The sequence below is a fragment of the Microplitis demolitor genome, chromosome 3, assembly GCF_026212275.2.
Source record: "Microplitis demolitor isolate Queensland-Clemson2020A chromosome 3, iyMicDemo2.1a, whole genome shotgun sequence".
NCBI lineage: Eukaryota > Metazoa > Arthropoda > Insecta > Hymenoptera > Braconidae > Microplitis > Microplitis demolitor.
Genome location: NC_068547.1, coordinates 6,592,840 through 6,616,538, shown reverse-complemented (window position 1 = coordinate 6,616,538; position 23,699 = coordinate 6,592,840). Strand labels below are relative to the sequence as shown.

The 23,699-nt window shown below is 29.0% G+C and overlaps 2 protein-coding genes and 1 long non-coding RNA gene across 8 annotated transcripts in view; 1 reads left to right on the top strand and 2 right to left on the bottom strand.

The window, feature by feature from the left end:
* Positions 1 to 14,776, bottom strand: part of LOC103568578 (serine-rich adhesin for platelets) — a 40,483-nt gene extending 25,707 nt beyond the window's left edge. For 2 of the 4 annotated variants that reach the window (XM_053737784.1, XM_053737787.1), the window contains exon 1: positions 14,493 to 14,762. The gene's annotated coding sequence lies outside the window, so the exon portion shown is untranslated. Of the gene's footprint in view, positions 1 to 13,588; positions 14,066 to 14,492 lie in introns of those variants that run through there. The other 2 variants (XM_053737785.1, XM_053737786.1) reach the window with 2 other exon arrangements.
* Positions 14,777 to 14,907: 131 nt separating this feature from the next.
* Positions 14,908 to 16,034, top strand: LOC103568580 (uncharacterized). Of its 2 annotated transcripts, XR_548870.2 has the most exons (3): positions 14,908 to 15,287; positions 15,388 to 15,504; positions 15,564 to 16,034. It is a non-coding gene; the product is annotated as an uncharacterized LOC103568580 (long non-coding RNA). The 2 variants fall into 2 exon arrangements; XR_008403468.1 differs by having other exon boundaries at positions 14,911 to 15,504.
* Positions 16,035 to 16,647: 613 nt separating this feature from the next.
* Positions 16,648 to 22,951, bottom strand: LOC103568577 (transketolase-like protein 2). Of its 2 annotated transcripts, none has more exons than XM_008545506.3 (6): positions 22,681 to 22,951; positions 20,353 to 20,498; positions 20,084 to 20,273; positions 18,637 to 18,871; positions 18,003 to 18,536; positions 16,648 to 17,569 (listed from the first exon to the last, which is right to left on the bottom strand). In XM_008545506.3, the coding sequence occupies exons 1-6, from the start codon at positions 22,785 to 22,787 to the stop codon at positions 16,898 to 16,900; spliced, it is 1,884 nt and encodes a 627-aa protein (XP_008543728.1). In that variant the 5' UTR covers positions 22,788 to 22,951; the 3' UTR covers positions 16,648 to 16,897. The 2 variants fall into 2 exon arrangements, with proteins under 2 accessions (XP_008543728.1, XP_008543729.1); XM_008545507.3 differs by lacking the exon at positions 22,681 to 22,951 and adding an exon at positions 21,053 to 21,266.
* Positions 22,952 to 23,699: the final 748 nt, after the last annotated feature.

Below are 23,699 nucleotides of genomic sequence, written 5' to 3'. Positions count from 1 at the left end.
GATAATTCACGTAGAAATGTAATTTTTATAACTGCGTTGCCTACTTCAAATGCGGCGCGTGATAAATGTACTAAATATTATCTCAAAAATTTTTCACCGATACTTTAAATCCAATTCACAATTTATAGTCTATTAAAATGGAATTAAAAGCACAGTAGTGCATTGAAAATTTTTAGAAAGTACTAGTGCATTTTAAACCCGATTTACTTTAGTATTGGCAAAAAAATTAATCAATTTGGTGCTGAATTTCGGGGTGAGTTAATTTGTGTACGCTGGTGTGTGAAAACACAATTATATCTGAAATACGCAATTAATTGACTTAATTATTTTTGCTTCAATTTTATACTATTCTAAAATACAGTTCTGTCAAACATTATCGTTTAAATCCTTGTCATTTAATTGTAATTAATAAATTAATTTAAGATTTGACAGTTTGGTTAGTTAATATCCTTGTCTTTCCTTCTGTCATGAGCGACGCCACACGTCAATCAAAGTAATTAAAATTTATCTAAAGTAATTTTTTTAGTAGATTTCAAATTTCATAGAAGTCTAACTTTTGTATTGGTCCATATGGTGGATTTTTAAGAAAATAAAAAAATTTTCAATCATTCACTACTTCTGAACTTATCGACCGAATGGACTCATTTTCGAACTCGAACAAGATAAACACCCAAAGAATAAGTATGTCAAGTTTGATCGCGGTTCGTTGGAAATTGTGGCTAGCATCCGAGTGACAAAGTGTGTTATATCTCATATATACATAAATGGACATATGTATATGGGATATATACATATATAAACTTTTGAATAAATCATATTTTTTTGTGGAAAAGACCCGGAAAAAAATGTTGGCTGAAACGCTGCTAATTTTTACTATGCTGTCGACCAAACTTAAAACAGGAAAGAAAGCACCCAAAAAATTATTATACTCTTATGAAAAATTATTATGCCGCATCACAACTATTATAATGTATGGAAGTAATTGTTAATAAATCTTATTGGTAAGTATCTCGCGCGTAGTAAGTATTGATACAGCATAATAATTTTTTGAATACTTCCCTTCCTGTTTCAAGTTTGGTCGACAGCATAATAAAAATTGGTAGGTTTCGAGCCAACATTTTTCTCCGTGTAACTTTTAATCTGAAAATATTAGATCCTTTGTGTTTGTTGCATCTAAAAGTACGTACAATTATTTTTAATTTTCATTATTTAACTAATTTCTTATGCTAAATGGAATTTTTAGCTCTTGTAACGGTTCTCGTGATTCAATTCTCAAAGGATTTCTTTATAATTTATTATAATTGGTCAAGTAGGTTCCCAAAACATCGAACATCGTTTGTTCGTCAGTTTGTATATCTATATACTGAATACAACGCTCCTTATCACTCGGATGCTATTTAACTAACTTTTTCGCAACTTAAGTCATTATTTTATATATTTTTGTTTTATTTCGTCCTAATGTAACTATCAATTTGATTGTGAGAGCTAGTATTTGTTGATTTCATCTTACACCGTTTGGTCTATTTAGCTTCTATTTACATGTAAATAGTGCACTATCCAATTCATTACGAAAAAACTATTTCAACTATTGTTTTTTAGACTTCATGTTATGAATTTTTAATATTATTAAAAATTTAATAATAAATATATTATGAAAAATCTATTTCCATTTCGGCTGCCGATGGTTATTTTTAAACCTGGCAGCTGATAAAGCAGAAATTTTTAATATACTGACAATATTTGAACTATTTAATTACATTTTTTTTTTTTTTAGTATTTTTGTTAAAACATGAGGGTTTGAAGTATACATTTATTGTTTCTATCTAAAATTAGATAAATATTTTCTTTGACATGAAAAAACAAACAGACTCTAAAAATAAAATACCGAGCATTCTTTTGTAGTTTTTTTTTTTTTTTTTTTTTTTTTTTGTAAACAAAAATATATTTAGTTTTTAAGTGGAACTGTTGGCATTTGTGAAAAAATAAATTGGCATGGTCAGAGGGTGACCCGGTTGCACGCTGAGTTTGCAACAGAAGGGTAGTCAAATAAAATGAAAGTGCGTCTAGGGCACGTGCGAATTATGTACGTCCCAATAAAATCAAAGACTCTTTTCTCATATATATATATACATATAAATATAAACTTAACAAAAGCATAACATTGTACATTTGTACTTTCTACAGACATCCATTGCAAATACACAGATTAATATAAGCATTAAGAGAGACACTCATACATATATTACAAGAGAAATAAGAGGGGCGGTCACTGTGACTTTCGGCTATGTCGCGTGCCGCACGCAAGGGTCAGATCGCGTTGAAGAGCGACTATGTATTTTATTACCCCAAACACCTGGAATGACAATTTACTCTGCTAGCCACAAAAATTTTTTTGTTTTCTTTTCAATTAAAAATAAAATATATTTATTTACAATTCTTTGACAAATAATCTTATTTAGAATATAACTACATAGTTCCACTCATATTATAATATTACTCCAGCACTTTAAAAGCGATGAGTTCTAGCCAAGACCACAAAATGTGACAGTAACAGTTAAAGTTTGTGAACAAAACTTACGAAATTTGCTTCGAGTCTTAAAACTTATCGCCCTACAACTTTCCTATCCACATTAAATTTAAACCATACCCATTCAAAACCTCAAACTAATTCTAGTTTTTTTTTTTTTAACATTTCTTTTTTAAAACTTTTTGGTCTCTCCTCTCCTCTAACTACCCCAGTGTAACCAACATGCGATTAACCCTGGACGACTAAGAACCAACTATTTTACATTCCCCTGTGATTACATGATTGTAGATGTTAATGAGCTTCCCAAAACACTTGTGAAGCTTTATCAGCACAAATGACGAATGAGTTTTAACATTTGTTTAATACATAACTTCTCCCAGCGGTATTTTATCTACTCAAATATACATACACTTATTTTTTTATACTTTTTTAATTATGGAAATGACTTTTTAATATTCAAATTAAAATTCAGATATCTATCTTTAAATTTCAATAATAGAGCGAGATTATTATCGACAATAATTAAGACACATATGTATTTAAAAATATATTCTACGAATAAATACTTTAGGGAATATCCGTAAAATTTTGCTACTTTTATGATAAAAAAACATGTATATGTTTGAATTTCAATCCAAATATGGTAATTTATTCTTTACCACATACATTATTTATTCTCGTATCCATGAACTAACTATAAAGTTGTTGGATTTTATTTTTTATAAACATATATTTATCTATTTTTTTTTGTCCCTAAATTTCGAATGCATGAAAGTCAGTTGTGTTTGTTGTAGCTTTTATTTATACCTCTTTAGATTCTCTTTTCGTGGCAGCAAAATTCTCATTACCACCCGTTTTTATTATTTTCCTCTACTGTACCAGTTTTGTTTAATATTTCAGTGTATATATTATGCATATATGTATATAGGTTTTACTTTGAATACTATAACAACTATTATAATACCTACAGCACTCTCCTCAGTACTCAACTCTTTACTTTGACTTCTGACTTGTGTGTTCCATTTAGCAAAAGCATTACAACATCTCTCTTTCATTTAATTTTTTCTTTCAATGCATTTTATTTCCTGTGATCGCTATATAGTAATAATAATTTATAACCAAATGTATTTTATGCATTTCTATATATTATATATATATATATATATATATATATAGATTGATAATAAAAAGAAAAAAAATAAAAGAGTAATGGAATGTAATTTAAAAATTATATTACTTTTGCACAGTACACGTTTATTTCACCGTGACGTCTTTGAAGAAACTAAACTAGCAATATATATGTAGATGGATTACAACAATATTTTTACAAGTAGATAAAGAATAAAAATAAGGTAAATAAATAAATATTTCTTATGAAAAGTATCGTGACAATATATAACAAACTTATATTTTATTTTATCTTTTTATTTTCTTGTCTTATTCTCCAGGACAAAAGAGTTATCGAAAAAAGTTATGAGTACTAGAACATATATTGATGGATAATATTGTACGTATATAATAATTCAAATAAAAAACAGTTATCATAGTAATGGTAAAAATAATGAAAAATAAAAAATGATAACAATAAAATCTGGTGAAATTTTCCGATAATTTTTTTCATCATGTTTCAACTTTTTTTTCTTTTTTTTTTTTTTTCAATTATTAAATTCCGTCGGTTATTCAATGTACGTTATTTATATATATCGATGCACGATGTCGACAGCTAAAAGTTACACGGTACCGTCAGTGAGTGAAATTCAAGAACGAAATCGATATTTGATAGGATAAAAAAAACCAACGAATAAGGGAATGAAAATAATCAAATTCCAATTGGTTTAAATTTTCATACGAATATTAAAATATAGAATATAAAAGAAAAAAAAATGTTTTTTTATGTTATATATGCATATGATATGAAATAAAACGATAATGTAGAAATATGTGAATATATGTGTCAGTAAATATATATATATATATATATATATATATATATATATATATATATATAAGGAAAAGAGAAAACAGATGTCATCTATTCCCTTTAAAATGAAGGAGTCCAACATCAAGGCCCCCAAGGCTGTCGTTAAATATCGCACCGAGGTACGATTTCATCAAGGACTTTAAAAGACAATGCACAACGTCGGTCAGGATGAATATCGTGAGGGTGAAAAACGATGGAGGGATATGCGAGAAATAGCGCAAGGCTACGAACAACATACATATAAGACATATCATACACACATCTGTGAGAAAAAGTGTTCATTGTCTTCAGGTGGATTGTATACGAGCAGTGATGTGGATTGATGTACATCAAGAATCAAGCCTTAATGTCCAAGATTATTCTTACATTATTATTATTAATATTAATATTATTATTATTATTATCATTATTTTTTGTAGAATTTATTTAAACGATCAGAGTTATTTTACTTGTTCACGAAAAAAAATTGTGGTTTTTCTAACCACAATATTGTAATAAAACATTGTAGTAGCGAATACTCCAATATGTACACTATAAAAAATTTTTTGGACCTGATGTAGTGCAAATGACTTGGTGTAAAAATTTCGGTGTGAAAATTACACCAAATATCGTGTTAAATTTAGCCGCTGTGAATTAAAAATTTCTACACCTCAAGCGTGTAAATGTGTAATTTATGATAATTTTCCGTTAAAGAAAAATAATGATAAAAATATTTGAATATTGAAAATACTATTTAATATCTAAATAATATTAACATGGTTATGGATTAAGTAGTTAAAAATGTTCAATGATAATTTGTTGCTTGTTAATAAAAATTATAACGAGTAACACAGAATACACCGAAAATTTTACGCCGTTATTTTATACTACACGGTCGTGTAAAGTTCTCCGGGTCCATTTTTACACCGACATTTTTTACAGTATAGTAAAGGATACTACATGAATAGTACTGACGTCACTACATGTGTGTTTGAGGTTATTCCAAATCGGAGTAGGCATTTCTTTACTCCAACTTGTAGTAACCTCAACTACAGTTGCGAGCAACTACAATTTTTCTTCCGTGTTATTAAAGGAATTACGGCTCTACTGGTCTGATTAATTGACGGTTTGAGTAGATTCTAAACTTCGTATGAGTGATTCCATATGAATATTCCCATAATGATTACTGTAATCTCATACATTATTAGAAAAGATTCGGACGTCTACAAATGTTAAATTTTTAAGAACGGGTTCATCCCGATCATACTATATGCACAGGGAGAATTATATGATAAATTTTACTCGTTAGCTGTGAGTGAAACTGGGCCAGGATGAATAATCAGTCTTCTGTTTCTAGATAGTGTTCAATTATGAGGTAAAAAACTCAATTTCAAGTAATTTTTAAATTAAAATGAGTTAAAATAAAACAAAAGAAATTAGTTTTTATTTTTTCTGGATTTGTTTTGTTTTCAGCCCAGGTTTACTCTGAATTGTAGGGTAAATTTTATCAAAAATCTCTGCGTGGGCTCATCAGTAAAGTTGATATAAGTACTACTACTTTAGACCGTTTAACTGACTGTGAATTATTTTTTATGATGACGTCATAGCAAATATTCCAAGTTTGCTGTCATAGTTTGAGAAGAATTCTATTTTATTTATATAGTCTACTTAATTATATTTTCTTTTGTTGAGTTTATTTAAATAATTAGTTGTTTTATTTGTTTTGACTAATCTGATTAATTGATGGTTTTAATAGATTCTAAATTTCATATGAAGTAAAGCCGTAATTTTTTTCATAACAAATTATTATAAATATGATAATAATAATAATAATTATTATTATTTGTACTTTCAGTTATTTTATTTCGATTTACTATTTTTATTCCTTCCATCTTTTCTTTATCAATTTAAATAAATATCATCCGTAGAAATGATTAAATTGATAATAATCTGACAAATCGAATTCCACACGTACGTGCGGTTATATTGCACAAGCACATTACATGAATCAAGTGTAATTTCGTATGAAATTGAAAAATATATTTTTTTATTTTCTATACTAAAAACAACAATACAAAAATAACTATATTGAAAAAATATATATTTACGTTTACTCAATGAGAATAATAATGGTAATAAAAAAATAAAAAAAATAGAAAAACAGTAAAAAAAAAAAAAAATGAAAAGTACCAAAGGAAAATACGTGACGTGAATTTAAAAATATTCTTTCAACAGTCCAAATGCCAAAAAACACACGAGGGTATATATACCTAATATGATACGCGAGTAACAGAATAGGGACTGAGAAAACAGAATTAAAAAAAAAAAAAACACATACAAGTTACCCTAATGTCAAAACACGTGGTAAAGTCCCCTTTAAGTCTGCGTGCTGAAGTGAGATTATATAATAAACATAAACATCAGCCTACCTAGAATCCTACTATCACATACATATATATCTATATACTTGTATATGGTATATAAAATCCAATATATAGATATAGACATACGTATGTATTTATACAATGATATTGTACAGTAGAATGTACTACAGACAAGACATTTCATTTGAAAATAAGCTAGAAAAGCGTAAATGCGACACCAAGAGTCTCGACTCGACATTTTGCTATGGTGGAATACGCTTGTGGTATTTCAGTGGCTGACGTTGGCAAAATTTTAAACCCCCAGTAACAGCAGCAGCAGCAGCATCAGAATCTGCTCGACTCCGGGAGATTGTAAAGCGCTCAAAATGATCTCTCTTGTGTTCGCGGTAGACAACCGAGCTTTTCAACTACGTGCGGTAACATCTCTTTAACAATATAGAGGAAAAAAAAAAAAAAAAAATTTGAACAAAAAAAAAAAAAAAACTAATAATTTAAACAAAATAAAAAAAGAAAAAATGCAACTGCAAACACATTAATTTATAGGAACAAACAGGATGAATTAAAAATCAGCAGAGTCGAGACTAAGGCTCACGTGGACTAAGGGTGGGAGTTGAGAGTAAAAGTAAATCGTAGAATCGTGAAACCGTAAATCACGCAAACTCCAACCACCCAATTTTTCCCCTCTTTTACTCTTACTCTTACCCCATTCTATCTCACTTAGTCTCCGTAGTAACAAATCGTACTGTCTTTCTCATAACCTCCCCTATCTTTCCTCAACCCCTCGACCCCACAACCCCCAAAAGTTCCTGACGCTGTCTCTTTACTCCTCGCGCTAGAGCCCCACGCGTGCTTATATTCCTACTATCCCCAGGGTCGAGGTTTCCCTTCACCCCTCGCCTCATCTCGCCCACCTATTCCCCATTTTCCGTACTCCTCACATCCCTCCAGCTTGTTCGTGTACCCCCTCGCCGCAGTTCCTCCGCTCTCTGTCGGCTTCCATTCCATTCCGTTCTATTCGCCCACTATATAATACTATGCCGCTATGCTTGCTTGCTTACTTGCTTACTCACTCGCTCGCTCGCTATATATTATATATATATATCTACCACTAGATATTATACTACCAACTACTACAACTACAACCCTCTTCAATGTTGACTGTATCTCTCGTCCACCGTGCCAGCAACAACCTCCTCTATACTCTATAGCCCCTTTACATTCTCGCTGCACTATACCCTCTTCACCAGCTGGAAACACATGGCGTCATCAGCGTACGGCGTCCGGGAACATATGCACTAGCCCTGCCTGCCTGCGTGTCGCATACAGCGTCACGCCATCATCTATGCTCGAGAGATGATCAGACACTAATATACACACACACATATTTATATATAATGGAACCTAGACCAAATAATAGTTCACTCTACACCTCTATCTCTTCTATATCCATATATATATATATATATATATATATATATATATATATATATATATGAATATCATATGTAAATATATATTACGTATAAATGTATCATACATAGGAATCTATATATTTATAGATAGATAGATATGGAAACAATAAAGAATAAAATAAAGACGAATGTCTGGTCCATTGGGAAACTTGGAAAATGTCAAGAGTTGAGTGCTCTTTTAGGATTGACTCTTAAAATAAAAGTTTAAAAAAAAATATATCACGACAGGATAATTAAATTTTAACGATGCACGTTTTAACTTCTTTTTTTTAAACCTAAAAATAACTACTTGAAGCTATTAATTATTAATGAAGATTAAATTATGGATTAGAGATCTATCGCTAAGGGTATTAGAGAATATAAATGGGGTTGAGAAACATAAAAAATCAGCGTTATCTTGAATAGTAAGATTTAAATGCATGATGAATGCACTCTCTAAAGAATCCTTTATTTTATTCAAAGCATTTATCTTGATGAACGGCTTGAAACAAATTTTATGTGCGCGCTTTTTTATTTTTTATTTATTGAACACGATTTATCCGTCAATTCATCTTTAAATTTCCTCTATCCATCACCATTTACTATGTTTATTTTTGTTATTGTTATTGTTGCTCCATTAATATTCATCGATTTCATACGTCATTGTGTTGTGATTATTATCAATTTTTTTAACTTCCCGCTAAGAAAATTTCAAATTTTCAAAAAAAACGAAGTCATTGGTTTCGGTCCGATTTTCGGAAATCGAGTTTTCATAAGATGTCGACTTTTTGAGGTCCTAGGATTTTTTGTCCGACGATATCTTTGGAACAAATCAACCGATTTGGACGTACTTGATGGCAATCGAAAAGACTCACCAAAACTTAGAATTGATTAGGTTTTGGGGTAGAACGGTCATGTAGTTTACGAGTTATACGAAGAATAAAAATTAAAAATTTTGTTTGTTTTTGGTATTTTGTGTATAACTTATAAACCACTTGCTCGATTCACCTCAAAATGTAATCAGTTTTCTTTCTTGTTGAGCCCTTTCGATTGCAACCAAGAACGTTCAAATCGGTTCATTCCATCCAAAGATATCGTCGGATAAAAATTGTAATTTTTCAGTTAAGGTATGTTTCACCGGCCTAACAAATTTTAATAATTTTTGGATTTTTTTTTTCAACAAATCAATTAAAAAAAAAAAAAAAAAAAAAAAAATATGCGCATGTAGAAAATTAAAAAAGCTATAGGTGCAATTTTTTTAAATACTTTATTTTTTTATAATGCATCGCTTTTGAAAAAATTCAAAAATTATTAAACGTCAGCTAAGTTCTGTATCATATGCATTTCGTGGATACATTATAGTTAGAGTGATCAAGTATTATCTGTCGATAAAAAGAAATAAATATGGATGAGGATGTACATTAATAAGAAAAAATAATAAAAATGAAAAAGTCATAAAAGCGTGAAAGAGAAAGACCCCAATAATGTCGAGCCGTCGCTGGTGACAACGAAAAGAAGCGAGAGTAGAATAGTAGTGCATATAAGAGATTTTTTTTCCTTCTCCTCTTACTCTCCCCACATTCTTTCTTATTATTTTTTTATTCGTCTTATTATTTTAATTTAATTTTTTTTTTCTCGAGCGCAACTCCAAGTCTGACGAGAAAAAATGTAATTATCGTGAATCAGTACGCGAGCTAAATTATAACATAGTATGTGTCAAAAATTTTAAACTCAATTATGCTCGTGAACAAAAAAATATATTTCATTGTAATAAAAAATAAAAATCATGGCTACTAAAATAAAAACTCAAGAAAACGTTTAAAAAAAATGTAATTCAATTTTAAATATTTTTAGATTATGAATTACGAATAATTAAACTCCAATTACCATAATTAAATTTAATAACAAAACTTTGTTTTCAATATAAAATTTATCTAAAAGTCAAATACTTGATTAAAAAAAATTTCAATTTTCGTAAAGGTTTTTTTTTATAAAATATTTCAAGTGAATGTTAAATTACAAACTTTTTAAAAAAATTTCATTTAAAAAAGTTACCGTACTTTGATAGCAGAAGAGAATTACGGTTATTATATATAAATATACATGTATAGTATATCATAATATATAAAAATAAGATATAATAAAAATTGTTAAAAAATCATTCACTGAAGCTTAAAGAAAGTAACAACTAAAGCTCAGTACTCTCCTCATACTTGCTTACGTAATTCTTCAGTTCATTGTGTGCCAGCCAAGGAAAAAAAATGGTCGAGGACACAGAGCCACTTTATATTTGTATATACGTCATATATTAAGCTACTATACATATAACGGATTCAAAGCTATTATAACTTTTTACAAAAAAAAAGCAGAGAAATAAAAAGTTGTCATGATAGCTGTACTGTGTCAAGTAATGTAAGGACAGACACAGAGACAAATAACTATAAGTACTCTATGCTGTGCTCTGTACATCATTGGACTGCTGCTCAAGTACTTTACACCAAATACTAAGTAAAATGTTCTGGTTAAAGTATTTCAATAGCTTTTGCCTAGTTCGATCCATAGTACCCCGTCTAGTCATACTGAGTCGCCGGCGTAATCCTATAGAGTAACTGCCTAACTTCTATTCCATCTCAACCAACAAATAGTCAAGTCTTCAACTCGATTTCTATATACATATATATATAATACTATACACGATATATATTATACTATACATTATATACATAGATGTATGTATGTATCATCATCATACCGTACATGAAATAACGGATAAAATAGTTGACATATATATATATAAAGAAAGAGATGAATAGTAAGAGAAGATTATAATCCCAGTGATTGGATCGAGTCTTGTTGGTAATCCCAAACTCTATATGTTATATGTCCTACGCTTTTGGATGTCAGAAAATCTTTTCATTTAATTTTGAAAATTTAATTCCGAAACAAGATTAGATTTTTTTTAGCTATTTTTATTCTTTTATTTTTTATATTTATATTCATACATATATACGTATATGTTTATTACTTTACTTTGTGCTGTTTTAAAAAAAACCACAAGACTTTGGTGTGGCCTTCACATAACATCATTCAGTACGTGGCAAGAGTGTGTAAAAAAATATCCACGATGTGATGCAACGACACAAACTTTTTTTTTATATTCTTTATATTTTAATATATTTTTTTTTCTTTTTTTTTTTTTTTTTTTTTTTTTTTTTACATTACCTACTGTTACTTGTCGTGTTTGCAAAGTGAAGTGATGGAGAGAAAAAAGCGTTAAAAGTTTTCTTAAAATGATGAAGAGATAACTTAGCTGGTGAAAAATGTGACTGGGTGAACGGGGAGCGAAAAATATTGAATAAGAATAATAATTGAGAGAGAGAGAAAAAAAGAAAGAGTATTTACTTGAGTAAGCTCGCTGAATTATCGCTAAATATATTTATTATTAAATTATTCAAGTATTTAGATATATTATCATTTAAATAAGATTGCTATCAATAATAATAATAATAATAATAATAATAAAAATAATAATAATAATATATTGTAAAAAGAGTGGTGTTAATATAGACTCAATATAATACCACGAGGTGTTGAAATGAAATAAAATCGGTGTAGGCGGTGTAATTTAGCGCTGTTAAATCGGTGTAAAAAAAATTCTACGTATAGAAATTAAAAAAATATGGAAATGTAATGATACTGAAGTTAGCTGACGTCTAATAATTTTTGATTTTTTTAAAAATGATAAATAGTAAAAAATAAAATATTTGAAAAATTGCACTGATAGTTTTGTTAATTTTATACATGTGCATATATTTTTTTTTTATTTACAATTGATTTGTTGAAAAAAAAATCTGAAAATTCACCAATTAATTAATGAACTAAAAAAAACACTAATTAACTGTACGAGTGTAAATTTAGCAGACAACCAAATTAAATATTACAAATAAATCGAGTAAATAAGTAAAAAAATAATAATTATAAAAATACACTTATTATTTCAATATTTTTTAAATTTACTTTTATTAATTATTTACTTTATTTATTAATAATTTTAAATTTGTCTGATAAAGTAAAAATATTCACAAAGTAAAATATTTTCAACACCGAAAAATATTGTAACACTGGTAATTTTTTTTAACACCAGTAGAGAATAGTTACACCCTCGGCGGTGTTATTTTAACACTGTTCTTACTGTTGAAATTTAACACCGAAAATTTTAACACCTGCACCGCCCGAACTTACTCCGTTTTTTTACAGTGTAATGTTAGTAAATTTAATTAGATAAAAAAATAAATAAAAAAAATAATAGTAATAATAATGATTATTGCTGAGAACACACGAGTGTGAAAAATGAATTTAAAAAAAAATATATTTAATGGAATGGAGAAAAAAAATTATTTCATGGTGATTAATTGAAAAAATATATATTTGAAAAGATGCTGATAGATTAATGTTGAACCATAGAGAATTGTATATTTTTTTTTTTTCAACTGTACTAGCGTGACTTGTAGGAAGTAAAATATAATAATGTCAGTATGTATAAAAAATATATCCATTAAATTGTGAAATAAATCTTTCATGATGCATTTTTTCTAATTATGCTCATACTTCCATTTTGTATGTATATTAAAATAAAGAATGCAATATCTTCAGATTATTGTACATTTTATTAACCATTAAATCGTATTTACTTTTTTTTTTTTTTTTTTATTACCACAAGATTTTATTGCTCGAGATACAAGTAAAATGTATTTTGTGGTAAAGAAATTATGAATATAAGAATATATGTGCACACACACACATAAATGAGGGTATATTAAAATATTGTTGTAAATAATAAATTAGAGAGTAATATTTTTAAAAATAAATTTTAAAAACGGAAGGGAGAAAGGAAATGACGTTGTTGATGGGGTGAAAAATACGGCCATTAAACCAAGACTAGGAATATAATAGAATAGAACAGCCGACGGAAAATGATGCTTTTGAATGTAATATAGTATAATAAAATAAGCCAGAATCAAACGTTAAAATCAAATGGAAGACAACAGAAGCGAATGTGGGAAATAAAACAGACGATGACAGCTTTAAGCAGGAAATATAGGTGATAGAGAAGCGTCCAAGACTTTTCTACGATTCTAAATGCTCTATTTTATTGTCTATCCCTCTACTCTATATCCCTATACACACAAATATATACTTTGAATATATGTATGTTTATATACCGAAGGAAAAAATAAATAATAATTTTCTCAGCACAAATACTCACTGAAAATACTCATAAACTCTGATAGCCTTGATAACTCAACACATATATTATCGAGAAAAACAGTCCGAGTTTTATTAGCGGAGTAAATTTTTAAAAACAAGAGACATTTTTATTCTCGCCGCCACCATCGTCTACGTTTCGTCCTCACGTTCCCGTTTTCATTTTATTTTATTTTATTGCCGTACATTTTATTTTTCACTCATCAATTTAAACCACCAAACACTTAAACAAAACTCTACACATATCCACAATAATTATAATAGTAAATATTATTCAATCTACCAGCTCTATTTTTCCATCTCGCCCATCTGTCAAACCATCAATATATTTATATGTATATTATATTACACCTCGACATTATATTTATATTAAAACTCATACATATATACATATATGTATATATCTGTATTTTTTTCCCAACTGGGTCTTTTCTCTCACTCTTTAGCACCGCCGAAACTCCGATGACGGCGGAGCTCCAGATTAATATGGCCGTCCGTTGACACGAACTTTCGATAGGGCGAAAGTATCTGGTCAACTTGATAATAATTCACAACAAATATAAACTAACTTATCCTTGCATGCTTAAATAAAATTATAATATAGTAGCAATATCATATATATTAAATAATATATAAAAAAAAATAAAATAATCACATGAATGCTCATCACCAGAACACTTCACCCTTGACTCTCTTATTCTCACACCCACATATCCTATGGTAACTCTCTCTTGTTATATACATTTACACTTATAAATATATATATATATATATATATATATATATATATATGTGTAAATGCTAAATGTATATTACCTTAATATATACATACATACATTCATGTACTCACACTCTCACTCACTCTTTCTTTCTTTCTCTCTCTCTTTCTTTCTCTGGGCACTCACCTCACTGTCGTGCTTTCCTTCACCCTCACTAAAAATCCTCACTGGTATTAAAGTTTAATTTAATAAATCCACATAAATATACGAATGTTATTATCGTATCAATAAAACACAGCACTTTTTATAAATCTATAAACAAATGTCACTATTAATATTTAAACAAACTGATACACATTGTAAAATAATAATGGTAAATTGGACGCGGGTTATACCATGAACGACGTCAACATCACCACCGTACGCTGTCGTGGCGGCCATCTTTTTCGGGGCCACACGAATGAAACGCCGTGCTAGATCTCAACTACAAATACCAACCAACAACGTCTGTATGCAGGGTCGGTATATTTTCGTCGTACTTCAGTCTGACAGCAGTTTAGTGATAAAAATAAATAACTAAACAAGAAAGTAGTAATCAGTTGTACAGGACTGGCCAAAGATACGGACTAAAACTAAATATTCTCTTCTACCTCGTGTTTCTCTGAAAAATATTATTAAGGAAAAATTTTGTTAATTTAAAAAGTGTCGAGTTTAAAAATGACATTTAAAAATATTGAACGAAACGCTCATAAAGCATATGATACATGGGTACTTGAAAATATAAAAGAAATATTCTCATAAGTAAGCCGGGCCAGGTTTTCAATTAATTTGTTCAGGAGGTTCACTAATTTTCTACAAAATTTGAAGGTCATGTCATTAAATGGTACGTCAAGTTAATGTTTTGTCGTAATGGATTGCAAGGTTGATTCAGGATTTTATTTGACGCTGATAATAAATTGAAACCTAAGGATCATGTAACCTGTAAGTTACCTGGTCGACGTTGACAAAAATAAGTTTTTCATTGGACGTAAGAACCGGAAATTTCATTCTACACTTTTTTATTCGCCTGATGTTTCTTTAGGCGTCTTTTGTGGATGTTAATTACCAAACACCATTGTTGATAAACTACTTCCAAACAATACTATGTTTCCTTTCGAATTAATACAACGTTCTATTGCCCCAGATACCAATTTATCAGGTAATTTATTGAAGTTATATAAAGTTAGAAATCAGGGTGAGCTTATGATCTATGTGCAGGGTATTGAATTTCCAATCCATAAAACTGATTTAGAAACACGATGTTCGAAATTATATGAAACTGTTACTCGTCATCATCAAATATGTCATCATCAAATGTCTGACAGCAATGATAACCAAATAACTCTTACGGATTTCACTCCAGATATATTTAAAAGAGTTTTAGAATTTATGTTCACTGGGAAAGTCAAGGATTTGGATGATCATGCAGAAGATTTGCTAGAAACTGCTTCAAAATTTTAATTTTTTTAATTATACTAAAACTTTCTTTTTTTTAATAATCGAAATATTTAATTTCAATGATTAAATCACTTAAATTTTTTTTTTGTAGGTGTACCGGAGGGAATTAGAATTGTACCAGAGGAGATGGCTTTGCGTCACTAGATAACAATCCATTTATTAACCGTGGCAAGATTTTTCTTCATTAAAATTGATATTTCATAAATAAATTGGTTTTTTCTACTCAACTTACATTTGTCTTTTTTTCATTTTCAATTTATATTTTTTAAAAATTTTTTTCAATCATTTGTTTTATTAAAAAGAATGAAATGATTAATTTTAATTGTGTAATCGTCATTTAAATTACTCTTCATAATAAACAATATGACAATGACTTTTCAAATTCAAATTTTCCCGCGAGAAACTCAAAAAAGTAAACTTGCAACGCTACCTGTCTCTTATCAAACCAAACAGATCAATTGCAAAGTAATATCAGTTTTCCCTTTTCTTATTTTCTATTTTTTGATGTCCAGCTGATGTCATATATAAACATACCGTGCACCTGAGCAGCACACAAATAAAACTAAAAAAAATCCTTGTGTTCTTTGTGCGCAGTATCTTGCAAGCGCCAGGAACAATAATTTTAACTTGTGTATACGGATATGCAGTGCAACAATGGCGTAACTGATGTTTTGTTAATTTAAAAACTATCTACAACGACATCTTTTGAATAATGGCGGTAAAAAAAAACACTAACGGCGGGAAAATTTTAATTAAGAATTTTATTATTAAAAAAGTAATTCAAAAATTAAAAAAAATTTTTTTTTTTGTTTCAAATATTTGTACTTGTAATCAATAACAACAATATTTGATCGATATGAAATATTTAAATTTTATTAAATGTAAAAAAAACTTTTTTTTTTTTAAACTTTTTATAAAATATAACGGTACAAGTTTAATTTTTAGTTTAGAAAAAATTTTGAACACAAATATATATATTTTTGTACGTTTTGAGGTAAAGAGATAATAAATTTTATTTATTTTAATGAGTGGAAGACTGCTGTGGGAACAAAGCGGAATGTGTGAGCCCACGCATTAATAATAATAATAAATTTTTAATGTTTTATAAAGTCTTTGACGGCTTCAGTTATTTTAGCGGCGCTGATACCGTAATTGTCGAGGAGGACATCGGGTGGTCCTGAGTGCGGAACTTTTGTGACAGCGAGTTTCTTTATAATGATGTTGCGTTCAAGAGCTATCGCTGATGCAACGGCTTCACCTAGTCCACCCTCGGGATAATGATCCTCGACGGTGATGATTCTACCCCCGCATTCCTTGGCATTGGTGATTATTGTAGTAGAATCAATTGGTTTTACAGTGAATGGGTCAAGTACACGTACGCTAATGCCGGCTTCAGCAAGTTTGTCGGCAGCTTTTAGTGCTTCGTGAAGTGTTACACCGGCACCAATTAAGAGCACTTGATCTTTGGCAGCTGAGCGAATTACTTTGGCTTTGCCGATAGCTAATGGTTCGTTGTTTTCATAAATTATGGCAGTGTTGGGACGTGATGTACGGATGAAGCAAATGCCTTTGGTATTGGCTGCTAATTCAACGGCACGTTCGGTTGATACTGCGTCACTTGGGTAAAAAACTGTTGAACCGGGAATTGAACGGAACATTGCTATGTCTTCAAGACCCATTTGTGATGGTCCATCTTCACCAATTGATACTCCACAGTGAGATCCAACAAAGTTAACATTTGTTTGAGAAATTGCTCCCATACGAATCTGTAATATTATTCAAATTTATATAAACTTTATAGGAAATAACATGAAGAAATTATTGTTGGTTGAAATACTATGGTGTCATACTAAAACTGGACCATATTAGCCATTAGTAGGAATCGAAATAAACACATGTAAAAATTACTATGACCATAGTAAAATTGAAAATGATTATATCACAAATTACTGTAACTTTCGTAAATTTTACCACGGCCATAGTAATTTTTTTAAACTTCCGTTAGGTTGCCAACATAGTCCGGCTTTACCATGACACCATAGCATTTCAAACAACAATAATTTCGCTTTTTTTGTTGTGAATTCAATTTGCTACAAAATTGTATCAAATTTTTTTTACTATATCTCTGATAATTCAGCCTTAATTTCAATGAATTTAAAAAAAATTTGGAATTAACGAGTAAAAATATTAGGAACAAACCTGATCAAAAGTACGTGTGAAAAATGTTGCAAAAGCTGATACAAAAGCAACAGTACGATCTCTGCAAGCAGCTCCAATAGCAACACCAACAGCGTTCTGTTCGGCAATGAAACACTCAATGAAACGTTTTGGATCAACTGTTTTTATCTTCTCAGCAAAAGTTGAGTTTTTAGTGTCACCGTCTAGTGCAATAACACGATCGTTGTTTTTAGCTATTTTAGCCAAAGCAGTTCCGTAAGCCAAACGGGTCGCGACTTGGTCAGTTTTTTTGTAACTCGGTGGAGTGTCCAGTTTAATGTTGCTAATATTTATCACTGGAACATCGTCTACCAAAGGCTTTTGCGGATGTAAAGTCAAAGGACCGGCATTTTTTATCAATGATTTCAAATGAGCAACGACTTCATCGGCTTTATTGCCGAGAGCTTTTCCATGCCAATTTTCCAAATCTTCAATACCCGGAAAGTTTTTTCCTTTGAATGTTTTTGCGAGAATTGCCGTTGGGCGGTCTTTTGTTATTTGGGATTCGTGGAATGCCTGATAAATTAAGTAATCATAGTAATAAATATATTATTTATGGCTTGTAAATTAATTTTTTACTATTATGTAATTACAAGTCAAGTTAATTTATGCATACCTTGACCAATTCTTCAACGTCATGACCATCAACAACTAGAGCATTAAATCCAAATGCTTCTAAACGCTTACGGTATACTTCCATATTGTGTTGTAAAGAAGTAGGTTCACTTTGACCAAGACGATTGATATCGAAAATAGCACAGAGATTATCAAGTTTATAATAAGAAGCAAAGTGTAATGCTTCCCAAATAGAACCTTCTGCTGATTCTCCATCACCAATTAAACAGTATACCCTGTAATACATTATTTATTTAAACGTCTAATAAATATTTCGCATTACTAATTCCGAAAAGACTTATATTTTTGTATGCCCTTTTGGATTTAGGAAACTCTATAAAGCCAAAAGGACGTATAATTTTTCTTTTCATTGCCAATCGTTTTGTAAACTTATTTTATAGCTAAAAGTTGAAAAAATAATTTTTGAAAGCCAAAAGGTGACAATGGTTAAAAATTAAGATTGAATCCAACTGAAATTAGATTGAGATTAATCGGAATGAATCGGTTTTAATCGGAAAAAAATGCACAAAAATAAAAATATTATTTTCTCATTGAAACCGATTCATTGCCATTAAACTCAATCGGAAATTTCCGATTGAATCCTATTGAAGTGAATCGGATCTCTTAACCAGGGCATGTAGCTTAAATTATTGGCTCTTTTGGCTTTTTAAATTTTTGTTTCAATTTCAGCTTTAGAATAAGTCTACAATATGATTAGCAATTAAATAGTATATTGTGTGACAAGGGATAAAACAAGCGATTTAAACTCGGGAGAAGGCTGCCCGAACTGTAGACGAGGGCTGACATCATCCGCAGTCTGAAATCGTGTTTCATCGTCATAATCCTGAGTCACACATATTTTTCTGATGATTACCTGCATCGAAACTTCAAGATTCAATGTCAGCAGCCAGTAAGAAACAAGTTAATTTTAAGCCGATGATGCGGAGAACTGCTAGAGAATGAGAAATGTGTGATTTACAGTCACTTATTAAATAGTATATAAGACAAATATATTATTTTCACTTTAATCAATTAAAACTATCACTTAAAAAATGAAATGAATAAACCCAAGTGACAAACGAACAAATGAGAATAATAAGGCTGCAAATGAACATTAAATATAACTAACACGGGGCAGAAAGAATTGTTGCTTCCCAAGGGAAGAAACACCCATGTTTCTGCCAGCTGTATGAGGGTATTTGTAAATTAAGAATTCGCTAGTAGTTGTTTGCAGCATTAGCTTGAAATTACCTTGTTTCGACTGGCTGTAGAGAGACTGAAACTTTAAGTTTCGATGCTGATGTCATGAAAAAAAAAAATTATATACCCTTTTGGTATTTAACTTGGTGACTAAAGTCAAAAGGGCGTATAAAAATATGTCTTTTTGGAATTAGTGACGTGATTTTTAAAAACAGTAATTTTATAAGATAAATATTTGAAATGCTAACCGGTAATTAGCTTTGTCATAATTTTTTCCAACATAAGCCATACCAGCAGCAACTGAAAGACCTTGGCCCAAGGATCCAGTTCCTACATCAACAAAGTTCAATCTTGGAGTTGGATGTCCTTCTAAATCGCTGTCGATTTTACGTAAATTTTGTAAATCTTCAACAGGGAACAGGCCAGCTTCTGCCCATGCTGTAAATTATAATAATGCATTGTAATTACTTAGTTATTGTTTATTTAAATTAAAAAATAAGAAATGATTTATAATTACCAGCATATAAGATTGGAGCGGCATGTCCTTTACTCAGGATAAATCTGTCGCTGTTTGGATCACGTGGCGCTGACACTTTGTAACGCATCGTATGGAAAAATAGTACAGACATAACTTCTGCCATTGATGAACATGATGTTGGATGTCTGGAAATTAATATTAATAAAAATTAATAGAAATTATTTTTTAAAACATAAATTAATATTAATATAATTAATAAACATTTTTAATTAGCAATAAAAAAATTTAATTCAAGTATTGATGAAAATTTTATCGTCGCAGCATCAATACTAGCAAAGCCTATTGATCCGTTCAAAATGACAGCATGAAAACTAAAAGGCGGTTGACCTACGAAAGATAATCCCATTAAAAAAAAAATTCATTTACATAAAATTCATTTGAATTTAAAAATCAATAAAAAATTTTAACTATAAAATATTATTTCCAACTTTATTACTTTTAATTTATTTTCTAACAATTTTGACTTATTTAAAAAATTAATACAAATCAATAAAAAAAATTTACTATTATATTTTGAATTAATTAATTTTTTGTATTAAAAATTTATATTTTTAAAATATAAATTTAAAAATTGATAAAATAATAAATAAAGTGACTTTTCAGTATTAAAAATTAATAATAATTAATTACTTAATTTATATTTTTGAATAATACATAAATAAATTTGAATTTTCATTACCCGCTCTTCGAAGCTTCGGTAGCTTTTATACTTAAAATCCTCAATTTATGAGCCATATCCCGTAATTTTTGTAATTCTTTATCGCGTGCCATTTTTTAAATTTAATTAATGTAAATATTAATAAATCACTAACAAGTCAAAAATATACAATATTTATATATTTATCAAAAGTAAATTATTTTAGACCGTATCGCACAGTGGTTCGATATCAACTAGCAGTTAACGTTACGTTCGCAATCGGTGAACTGCGCGCCGACCTTATGACGTTATATCTAAGTATTGAGCGTATATATTTTATCGACTAGACTATGAAAAAATATTTTTTTTTAATATAAAACTCAAAACTCTAGCATATTTCAAATAAACCCACAAAAAATATCAAAAAATTATGAGTATGAATGTAGCAGACAGACAAATTTAAAATTATTAATAAAAAGAGTAAATAATTAATAAAATAAAATTTTTAAAAATGTGCATTTAAAAAATTTTGAAATTAATAAGTGGATTTTTTATAAATTTTATTTTTTTAATTATTCACTCTATTTACTCATAGTTTTAAATTTGTCTAATGGCTGCTATATTTACATTCATAAAAAATTACATAAATAATTAAAATTATTATTTGTATACTTAATTACTTTGAATAAATTATTCTTTTAGAATCAATTTTATATTTGTTATATATTTAATCTATCAGTAAATACATACTAAAATGTATTGGGTATTCATATATTAAATCATGATCTTGAAGTTAGCAAACAATTAACAGTTTTTGAATTTTTTTTTTTCAACAAGTCAATTGCAAAAAAATAAAAAATACTAAAGGCCATTGTTTCAAACCGGCTTTATTTTTATCCGGGTTTTAATTAATATTGCTAGCGTATCTATACATTAATATGTAGATATATCAGCAATAATAATTAAAACCTGGATTTAAAATAAACTCAGTTTAAAAAACTGGCCCTAAAAATATGCGCATGTAGAAAATTAAAAAAGCTATAGGTACAATTTTTTAAATATTTTTTTTTTATAATTTATCGCTTTTTAAAAAATTCAAAAATTATTAGACGTCAGCTAACTTCAGTATCATATTAAATTACAGTACTGTTATTATATAATCGTATGTTAGTATGATGTTAATTAATGATAGAATTTTTTAGTTGCAATGATAGTGTAATTTTAAAATCGTCATGTGGTGAAGAAGGAAGATAAGTTATCATTTACACTAGTGATAAGTTATTTTTGTAAAAAAAAAAAAATATTGTGATTTAGATAATAAATTATTTAGAAAATTATTTTTTTAATTTAATCAATTTAATTATTTAAAGCAAATATTTCCGGTGATAATAAATTAATATCAATGAATGTGATACCTTGAACTGAAAGTCATTAGTTTGATATATATTTATCTTTTGAAATCAACTATTGATATATTATTATTATTATTAGTTTATAAATAAAATTTATCAATGAAAGGTCGCGTGAACTGATAACATTTATTCGGCTTCGGCACGTGGTCATGGAAATACAAAAATATAAGTAATTTAAAATAAATTATATAAAAAATAATTAATTATTAAACAACTTTGCAAAACAGGTTGTTAAAAAAAAAAGTTTCACAGGCTTACCCAGACTTGCTAGCTTGGGTAGAATTAATTGAATGGACTCTCAATTTGTTGGCGATGTCCTTGAGTTCTTGGATTGTTTTAGATTCTGGTTTATGATAGTTGGCCATTATTGATATCTTTTTGATAATTTATTTATTTTATGAAAATAGTATTTCTATAAAATAAAATTTATTATAAAGAACAAGAGGTTTCCAACGTATAATTGCCGGAAACTCGAGTAAGAATAACCGTAAAAAAATTTAACGCGGTGTTTCGAGGAGATAAGAAACGCCGGGAGTCAGTTACATATATTGTGTTGTTATAGTACTTTTATATAACGCTAGATTACACTTATGATTAATTTTAATGAGCGGGAAAATGTGCAAAATTTGTTATAATATCAATGTATCTTCTGAGGGTTCGAGCACGCGCTCTTTCTTGCGTTATCACTTTAAGATAAAAAAGTTTGTAATTAGTTTTTACCATCAGTGAGATATATTTAAAAAATTGGGTCGGGAATGAAGGAAAAATACTTAACTCTAAATTCTTGAAATGGTTCAGGAAAATACTGATCGGCTTAAAAAAGTGACCGAGAGACAAAAGAAAGAAGGTTGAGACAAATTCGACAATTCTATAGGGGAGAAAACGATAGAACTGGTTAAAAAAATAAAAAAAAAATGTTTTGAAAAATACGAAAAGGACTCAACAGAAAATACAAATATTGAGAAATACGCTAGATGAATTGGAAAAAATTTACGAAAAACACGGAGAAAATACAAACATGGATAGAGACGATACGGAAAGTGGAAGGACTAAAAAAAAATTGGAAGAAAATAAAAAAGTCGAGACAAGATGCATAAGACTAAAAGAAGAAAAATAGATTCTCCATCGAGCGATGAAGAAATAGTATGGGGATCAGGAGCACCAATCGACATTATAAGACAGATTATGAAAAAAGTGACAGCAAGACCAATAGATGGAGAAAATTATAATTATAAAGGGAAGGACTTGATAATGCACTATAAAAACCAGAAACAGAA

What these genes read in the sequence shown, in the direction of transcription:
- LOC103568577 (XM_008545506.3), bottom strand. Translation starts at nt 22,787, where the DNA reads ATGGCCAACTATCATAAACCAGAATCTAAAACAATCCAAGAACTCAAG. An exon ending in ACCCAAGCTAGCAAGTCTGG is followed by an intron (nt 20,499 to 22,680) that starts GTAAGCCTGTGA and finishes ATTAATTTCCAG; the next exon opens with ACATCCAACATCATGTTCAT. An exon ending in TATGACAAAGCTAATTACCG is followed by an intron (nt 18,872 to 20,083) that starts GTTAGCATTTCA and finishes AATGTATTACAG; the next exon opens with GGTATACTGTTTAATTGGTG.